General features: G+C 41.1%; 1 protein-coding gene across 9 annotated transcripts in view; it reads left to right on the top strand.

Moving 5' to 3' along the window:
• Positions 1 to 6674: 6674 nt before the first annotated feature.
• Positions 6675 to 9441, top strand: part of LOC100564830 (rac GTPase-activating protein 1) — a 28067-nt gene continuing 25300 nt past the window's right edge. For 2 of the 9 annotated variants that reach the window (XM_062967283.1, XM_062967288.1), the window contains exon 1: positions 6680 to 6921. In XM_062967283.1, coding sequence (XP_062823353.1) covers positions 6869 to 6921 — 53 coding nt within the window. In that variant the 5' untranslated portion in view covers positions 6680 to 6868. Of the gene's footprint in view, positions 6922 to 9441 lie in introns of all 9 variants that reach the window. The other 7 variants (XM_062967289.1, XM_062967282.1, XM_062967286.1 and 4 more) reach the window with 6 other exon arrangements.

Here is a 9441-nt window from a genome sequence, read left to right as displayed (position 1 = left end):
AAGCCAAAGTACCAGCATTGTCTGTAGACACCTCCAAGGTCATGTGGCTGGCATGACTGCATGGAGTGCTGTTCCCTTTGCGCTGGAGCAGTACCTATTGATCTACTCACATTTGCATGTTTTTGAACTGCTAGGTTGGTAGAAACTAGGGCTAACAATGGGAGCTCACCCTGCTCCCCAGATTTGAACCACCAGCCTTTCAATCAGCAAGTTTAGCAGCTCAGTGGCTTAATCCGCTGTGCCATTGGGGGCTCCTTGTCTCTATATAGTGTATATAGAGACAATATATAGAGAACTAGCTGTGCCTGGCCACGCGTTGCTGTGGCGAAGTATGGTGGTATGGGAAATAAAGTATTGAGGAATTGGTGGTAGTTAAGGTCAAGGGTAAAGGTTTTCCCCAGACATTAAGTCCAGTCGTGTCTGACTGGAGGTTGGTGCTCATCTCCATTTCTAAGCCGAAGAGCCGGCGTTGTCCGTAGACTCCTCCAAGGTCATGTGGGATGACTACATGGAGCGGCGTTACCTTCCTGCCGGAGCAGTACCTATTGATGCACTCACATTTGCATGTTTTCGAACTTCTGGGTTGGCAGAAGCTGGGGCTAACAGTGGGGGCTCTCTCCGCTCCCCCAATTCAAACCTGTGGCCTTCCGGTCCAGAAGTTCAGCAGCTCAGCGCTTTAACACGCTGCGCCATCAGGGGATATTATTTCCTAAAGGTTGTGAATATACAATATTTCTGATTGGTTTTTTTTGTTTGTTGGAGGCAAGTATGAATGCTGCAATTAGGAAAAATGATTAGGATGTAATGGCCTTGCAGCTTTAAAGCCTGGCTGTTTCCTCCCTGAGTGAATTTTTTGTTGGGAGGTGTTAGCTGGCCCTGATTGTTTCCTGTCTGGAATTCCCTTGTTTTCAGAGTGATGTTGTTTGCGAAATTTTATGTGCTTCTACTGTCTGTGGCCCTGAGAAAACAGGATTTGCCAGACTTTGATGATGGGAATACTTTGTTGGGAGGTGTTAGCTGGCCCTGATTGTTTCCTGTGTGGAATTCCCCTGTTTATTTACTGTCCTGGTTTTAGAGATTATATTGTTCTGCATTATTCTATCCCAGTAATTATTTCATATTAAAGAAGAATCTCACTTATCCAACATTCGCTCATACAATGTTCTGGATTATCCAACGCAGTCTGCCTTTTCATAATCAATGTTTTTGTAGTCAGTGTTTTAAATTCATTGTGATATTTTAGTGGTAAATTTGTAAATACAGTACAGTAGAGTCTCACTTATCCAACATAAACGGGCCGGCAGAACGTTGGATAAGTGAATATGTTGGATAATGAGGAATTAAGGATAACCCTATTAAACATCAAATTAAGTTATGATTTTACAAATTAAGCACCAAAACATCATGTTAGACAACAAATTTGTCAGAAAAAGTAGTTCAGTACACAGTAATTCTATATAGTAATTACTGTATTTATGAATTTAGCACCAAAATATCACGATATATTGAAAGCATTGACTACAAAAATGCGTTGGATAATCCAGAACGTTGGATAAGCGAGTGTTGGATAAGTGAGACTCTACTGTAAATACTACATAGCATTACTGCGCATGGAACTACTTTTTCTGTCAAATTTGTTGTATAATATGATGTTTTGGTGCTTAATTTGTATAACGATTACCTAATTTGATGTTTAATTGGCTTTTCCTGAATCCCTTCTTATTATCCAACATATTCACTTATCCGCCGGCCTGTTTACGTTGGATAAGTGAGACTCTACTGTATATTTATAATCTTATATTATCTGCTCAGAACTGGATTATCTGAGGCCCCTTCTTCACAGCTGTATAAAATGCACACTGAAGTGGATTATATGGTAGTGTGGAGTCAAGATAATCCAGTGCAAAGCAGATAATATCTATATATATAAAAGAGTGATGGCATCACTGCAATTCACAAAACAACAAAAGTACAGGCCCCCCAACCTCAAAATTTGACAACACAACCCATCATCCACGCCTCAAGGTTGATACAACAAAAAGAAAAGAAAAATAAAGTCCTAATTAGAGGGAGAGCAATAATTTTTTTTTATCCAATTGCTGCCAGTTTAGAGGGCTAATCTCTGCCCACTTGGTTGCCTAGCAACCAAGGGACAGCCAGGTTTCAGTTAGGGGACAGGCAGATTTAGGCCTCACTTACACTTCTTCCACAGATTATCAGATTTGCACTGGATTATATGGCAGTGTAGACTCAAGGGCCTTCCACACAGCTATATAACCCATTTATAATCTTATATTATCTGCTTTGCACTGGATTATCTTGACTCCACACTGCCATATAATCCACTTCAGTGTGCATTTTATACAGCTGTGAAGAAGGGGCCTCATATAATCCAGTCCTAAGCAGATAATTTAAGATTATCAATATACAGTAGAGTCTCACTTATCCAACGTAAACAGGCCGGCAGGATAAGTGAATATGTTGGATAATAAGAAGGGATTCAGGAAAACCAATTAAACATCAAATTAGGTAATCTTTATACAAATTAAGCACCAAAACATCATATTATACAGCAAATTTGACAGAAAAAGTAGTTCCATGCGCAGTAATGTTGTCGACCGCACTTTAGGGGATCGGGCCCTTTAGGAGAGACCTGACCCGGTCCTGAGGGAACGGACCTTGGCGAAGCCAAAAGGAGAATATAAGCCGCAATACAACCTGAAGCCTGAAATGAAGAAGGTCCGCCAAGGGTGAAGGAAAATCCGCCAAGGAGTCTTTATTGAGCAATTCAGCTGAAAAGGACGCTAATAGCGATCATTCAATCTACTAGCGTAACATATGTTTCAAATAAAGCCATATTTATACAATGTTTCGGTCTGACAGCCCTTTGAATTTCCCGCCCCGCTTCCCCGCCCATCTGATCGTGGATAGGCTGGGAGGTTGAACGAGGCGGGCTTTCGTTTCCCGCCTTGCTCTGCTGGCCCAATGGGGAGCCGCTTTTTGTCCCCCCTCGGGCCAATCAGAGAGGAGGAGGCGGGAGCTATTGAAACAATGAGGTGACAGGACAGGAAATATCAGATTAATTCTGGCCCAGCCGATTTCTAAAGGAATTAATGGCACCCATCAAGGATGTCCGGGGTTCTGTCACGTTCACAAGTCTTTAGATATGTCTTGGGGGTGTCAGACGGGAAGTGAAGAAGGGTGGTGATGAGCCGTCATTGACGGGCTCCACAGGAGGTGCCCTGGCCTGGGATATGACAATGTTTGCCTTGGGGGCGAGTTACCTTCAGGAATCTGGTGACTCAAACCCTATATTGTCCATGCGATCGGAATGAGATTGGATTAAACTGTGGCAGATTATCCTTTTGTTTTTGGGAAGGGAGGTCTGGGTCATGGGGCTAAGGTTCACGTTGGGGTCATAATATTTCCCATTTGATTTCATGATTTGACAATTATATGGGATAGAACGAAAAATAAAATAAAGTTGGAACATAAACCCTGCTGGGAAGAATACATATTTTCCGGGGATCCCAAAGAGTACAAATACATATAGGCAGGTAGATAGATTTCAAGGAAATAAAGGAGAATCCATAAAGGTGGGTGACATTGCATAAAGGGGAATCATGAATGATATAAACAATAGAAAACATTTGATACAACATCTGGGGAGAAGTGGAGTTCTGGCAGCATGATTTTACAATTCATGAAGTTGTTATCTCTTGCCTCAGAATGCAGGGATAATCCACAGTAAACTCCAGTAAAAAGTCTCAATCACCTTCTACTATAAATATATGGAATATAGAACATAAAGTCTTGATTTTTGAACTATCTTTTACAAAGTCCTGGAGGGGAGGTCACCTCGATCACAGTAATGCTATGTAGTATTTACAGTAGAGTCTCACTTATCCAACACTCGCTTATCCAACGTTCTGGATTATCCAACGCATTTTTGTAGTCAATGCTTTCAATATATCGTGATATTTTGGTGCTAAATTCATAAATACAGTAATTACTATATAGCATTACTGTGTACTGAACTACTTTTCTGACAAATTTGTTGTCTAACATGATGTTTTGGTGCTTAATTTGTAAAATCATAACTTAATTTGATGTTTAATAGGGTTATCCTTAATTCCTCATTATCCAACATATTCGCTTATCCAACGTTCTGCCGGCCCGTTTATGTTGGATAAGTGAGACTCTACTGTACTGTATTTACAAATTTACCACTAAAATATCACAATGAATTTAAAACACTGACTACAAAAACATTGATTATGAAAAAGCAGACTGCGTTGGATAATCCAGAACATTGTATAAGCGAATGTTGGATAAGTGAGATTCTTCTTTAATATGAAATAATTACTGGGATAGAATAATGCAGAACAATATAATCTCTAAAACCAGGACAGTAAATAAACAGGGGAATTCCACACAGGAAACAATCGGGGCCAGATAACACCTCCCAACAAAGTATTCCCATCATCAAAGTCTGGCAAATCCTGTTTTCTCAGGGCCACAGACAGTAGAAGTACATAAAATATCGCAAAGAACACCACTCTGAAAACAAGGGAATTCCAGAGAGGAAACAATCAGGGCCAGCTAATACCTCCCAACAAAAAATTCACTCAGGGAGGAAACAGCCAGGCTTTAAAGCTGCAAGGCCATTACATCCTAATCATTTTTCCTAATTGCAGCATTCATACTTGCCTCCAACAAACAAAAAAAACCAATCAGAAATATTGTATATTCACAACCTTTAGGAAATAATATCCCCTGATGGCGCAGCGTGTTAAAGCGCTGAGCTGCTGAACTTCTGGACCGGAAGGCCACAGGTTTGAATTGGGGGAGCGGAGAGAGCCCCCACTGTTAGCCCCAGCTTCTGCCAACCCAGAAGTTCGAAAACATGCAAATGTGAGTGCATCAATAGGTACTGCTCCGGCAGGAAGGTAACGCCGCTCCATGTAGTCATCCCACATGACCTTGGAGGAGTCTACGGACAACGCCGGCTCTTCGGCTTAGAAATGGAGATGAGCACCAACCTCCAGAGTCAGACACGACTGGACTTAATGTCTGGGGAAAACCTTTACCCTTGACCTTAACTACCACCAATTCCTCAATACTTTATTTCCCATACCACCATACTTCGCCACAGCAACGCGTGGCCGGGCACAGCTAGTAAGATTATAAATGAGTTATATAGATGTGTGGAAGGGCCTTGAGTCTACACTGCTATATAATCCAGTGCAAATTAGATAATCTGTGGAAGAAGTGTAAGTGAGGCCTAAATCTGCCTGTCCCCTAACTGAAACCTGGCTGTCCCTTGGTTGCTAGGCAACCAAGTGGGCAGAGATAGCCCTCTAAACTGGCAGCAATTGGATAAAAAAATTATTGCTCTCCCTCTAATTAGGACTTTATTTTTCTTTTCTTTTTGTTGTATCAACCTTGAGGCGTGGATGATGGGTTGTGTTGTCAAATTTTGAGGTTGGGGGGCCTGTACTTTTGTTGTTTTGTGAATTGCCGTGATGCCATCACTCTTTTATATATATAGATGTGTCTATATATTGTCTGCTATATCATTCCACCTATTACTGCTGCTTGTACCTTGAGACTCCAACGTCTGACTCTCGCCATTTTTCTTATTTGCTTTTTCTATGGTCTCCCAAATAAAATCACAAATCCAAAGAGCTGAATTACTTTGAAGTAAATATGGTGGACAGAGAGCCATTGCTGTGGAGCAGTTCTAGCATTGGACAGTGAAGACCAGGGTTTGAATCCCTGCTTACTCATGAAAACCCACTGGACAATTTCTCATCCTCTGAGAAAAGCAATAGCAAGTGCTTTCAGATCAGACTTTGCCAAGAAAACCGTGTAATTGGGTCACCAACTTGAAGGCACACAGCAATAAAACACAGTGAGCAAGTCAAAGTAACATTTTACAAGTTTTTTAAATAGTTTATTAACATTAGCCAGTGTCTGTCACTGGCCACATTGTGTTGTCGAAGGCTTTCATGGCCGGAAACACTGGGTTGCTGTGAGTTTTCCAGGTTGTATGACCATGTTCCAAAAGCATTTACTCCTGACATTTTGCCTGCATCTGTGGCAGGCATCCTCAGAGGTTGTGAGGTCTGTTGGAAACTAGTCAAGTGGGGTTTATATATCTGGAATGTCCAGGGTGGGAGAAAGTACTATTGTCTGTTTGAGGCAGATGTGAATGTTTCAACTGGCCACATTCATAAACGTGTGTTGTATAAGTCTCCTTCAGAATCATGATAATGCTACAATATTCACCCAATATTCTTCAAGAGAGAGTGTGGTGTAGTGGTCTCAGCTCTGGATTCCAACCCTGGAGACCCCAAGGTTCTAATCCCTGCAGGGCCATGAAATGTAAATTTAATAAGTTTTAACTTGATTGGCTCAATGCTATGGAATCATGGCAGTTGTAGTTTTCCAAGGCCTTTGCTGCCAAATGGTGCCATTGCCTCACCAAATTACAACCCTCATAGTTCTGTAGCATTGGGCTAGGACAGTTAAAAGGGTGCCGAACTACATTAGCTTTACAGTGTATCTGCAAGTGTCACACTCTCAGCCCCGGAGAACCTTATGAAGACATCCAACATCAATCCTTCAGACAAAGCACCATTAAGAACTAGGAGAGTGGCTCACCAGGAGCAGCTGGAAGGAAATAGAACTGGAGAGCTTCCCAGGTGGGATTTCTGCCTGAGATAATTTGCTGATGGTACAGGTGAAAAGAGGCATCCTATTGGGAAATCTTATCACAGAAAAACGGGGACTGGGACTAACGGGGATAATATAAAAGGAAACAAAGAGTAAAGTAACTTTATGCCAGAACGACTGCCATTCTGATATGATGGATCCAAGAAAGAAACATGATAGAAGTGTGCGAGGGAGAGGAATCAGGTATTCCAAAAGCGTTATGGTTTTTTTGTTTGTTTGTTTTGTCCAGGCATTGATCTATTATGCATGGAAGGACTGGGGCCCCTTCCACACAGCTGAATAAAATCCCACACTATCTGCTTTGAACTGGAATATATGGCAGTGTGGACTCAGATAACCCAGTTCAAAGCAGACATTGAGGGATTTCTGCCTTGATATTAATGGGTTTTATTTATTTATTTACTACATTTATGCCCTGCCCTTCTCACCCCGAAGGGAACTCAAAGTGGCTTACAAATAATATGTACATACAATGTATTATTAACATAGTACAATATTAGCATTATATATCACTATATTGCACTATACCACTATACTGTAATATTATTAGTAATATTACATGTAATATATGATATATAATTAATATTGTATTAGTAGTATTATATTGTATTACATTATATTATCAATATTATATGTATGTACAATATATTATTAGCATAGCACAATATTAGCATTATATATCACTATATTGCACTATACCACTATACTGTAATATTATTAGTAATATTGCATGTAATATATGATATATAATTAATATTGTATTAGTAGTATTATATTGTATTACATTATATTATTATCAATATTATGTACAATATATTGGAGCCAGGGTGGCGAAGTGTGTTAAAGCGCTGCGCTGCTGAACTTCTGGACCGAAAGGCCGCAGGTTTGAATTGGGGGAGCGGAGAGAGCCCCCACTGTTAGCCCCAGCTTCTGCCAACCGAGAAGTTCAAAAACATGCAAATGTGAGTGCGTCAATAGGTACTGCTCCGGTGGGAAGGTAACGCCACTCCATGCAGTCATCCCACATGATCTTGGAGGAGTCTAAGGACAACGCCGGCTCTTCAGCTTAGAAATGGAGATGAGCACCAACCCCCAGAGTCAGACATGACTGGACGTCAGGGGAAACCTTTACCTTACAATATATTATTATTTATTATTGTATGTTATATTGTAAATAGCTGTGTGGAATGCTTTGACAACTCATGACTGGGCGAGTGGGTGCACCCAGGGCCTTTCCACACAGCTCTGTATCCTGGAATATCAAGGTAGAAAATCCCACAATATCTGCTTTGAACTGGGTTATCTGAGTCCACACTCAGATAATGTGGGATTTTCTGCCTTGATATTCTGGGATATAAGGCTGTGTGGAAGGGCCCTTACACTGTAAAATGAATGCAGTTTGACACAACTTTAACTGCCTTGGCTCAAGGCTAGTCCTGGGAGTTGCAGTTTTACAAGTTCTTCAGCCTTCTCTGCCGAAGAGTGCGGGTGACTCACCAAACAAGAACTCCCAGGATCCCAATAGCATTGAGTCACTGTGGTCAAACTACATTATTTCTCCATTCTCCTTGCACATCTGGATGGAAGCAAAAGGCTGGATTTAAAGGGCACCACTGACTCTCTTCTGACCTTCACAAAAAGAGACACAAAAAGTGTCTCACAATCTTTATTCTTCCTTAGGGGAGCTTGCTCATGAATGTTTTTGAAGAGGCGCCTGGGGAGGCTCTTTCAATGCGCTTACAGGCAAATTAATGAGTGGGCTATTCAAAACACTTGCGTTTCCCATCTCCTCCTTCCCTTCTTTGTCGTTCCAGCTGCTTTTCCAGCAGGGATGCCTTTTGCCAAAAAAACGTTGAGAAGTCCCTTTAACTAGATATGGTATCTCTTTCTTACAGAAACCAGGAATTCTTTTGCAAAGCTGTTCTAGATGCTAGATAGGAGGAGGCCCCTCGGGGAGGTAAAGGGTCACTCTGTATATGCACACAGGTATTCTTCATTTCGTAATTGTTTAGCATATGCAGAAGAGGAATTCTTGGGGCTCAGCTGAACTTTGTTTTCTGCTTAATGTTGGGAAAATCTCCAAAATAGCAGAGTATTTTAAAATACAAAACAGGATACTTGATTGAGCAGTTAGCTCACAGCAAGCAGAAGACGTAGTGCTGTGGTTGTAAAAAGTTCATTGTCCCACTCTGGACATTATTCCACAAATATATAAACCCCACTTGCCTAGTTTCCAATAGACCTCACAACCTCTGAGGATGCCTGCCTTAGATGCAGGTGAAATGACATGGGAGAAAGCTTCTGGAACATGGCCACACAGCCTGAAAATTCACAGCAAGCCTGTAAAAGAATTCTTGAGCTGAAGACACAAAGATGAAAGTTTCAAAAGGTTTATTTTTTAAAAAAACTACATTTCCTTGATAGAAAAGATTGGGTCTAAGCTTCTCTCTAACTCCATTACTTCTAAGGTTCAAACAAAAGGGAAAAAACTCTAAATACTGCATTTTCTCAATCACACTGAGTAGAGAGAGGTCTGAATGAAAAGGTGGAAAAATAAGAAGTGTGACCATGAGGTCTTAAAACGAAAGGACACACATCTCAAACAAATGCCATTCTGCATCATTGATTAGGATGGGAGGAGAAAGAGAGAGAGAAAACAGATATATCAACAGACATCCAGGAGCGGGGGGGATTCCCTCATCC

This window comes from Anolis carolinensis, chromosome 1 (genome assembly GCF_035594765.1).
Source record: "Anolis carolinensis isolate JA03-04 chromosome 1, rAnoCar3.1.pri, whole genome shotgun sequence".
Classification (NCBI taxonomy): Eukaryota; Metazoa; Chordata; class Lepidosauria; order Squamata; family Dactyloidae; genus Anolis; species Anolis carolinensis.
This window is presented reverse-complemented; position numbering and strand designations above follow the sequence as displayed.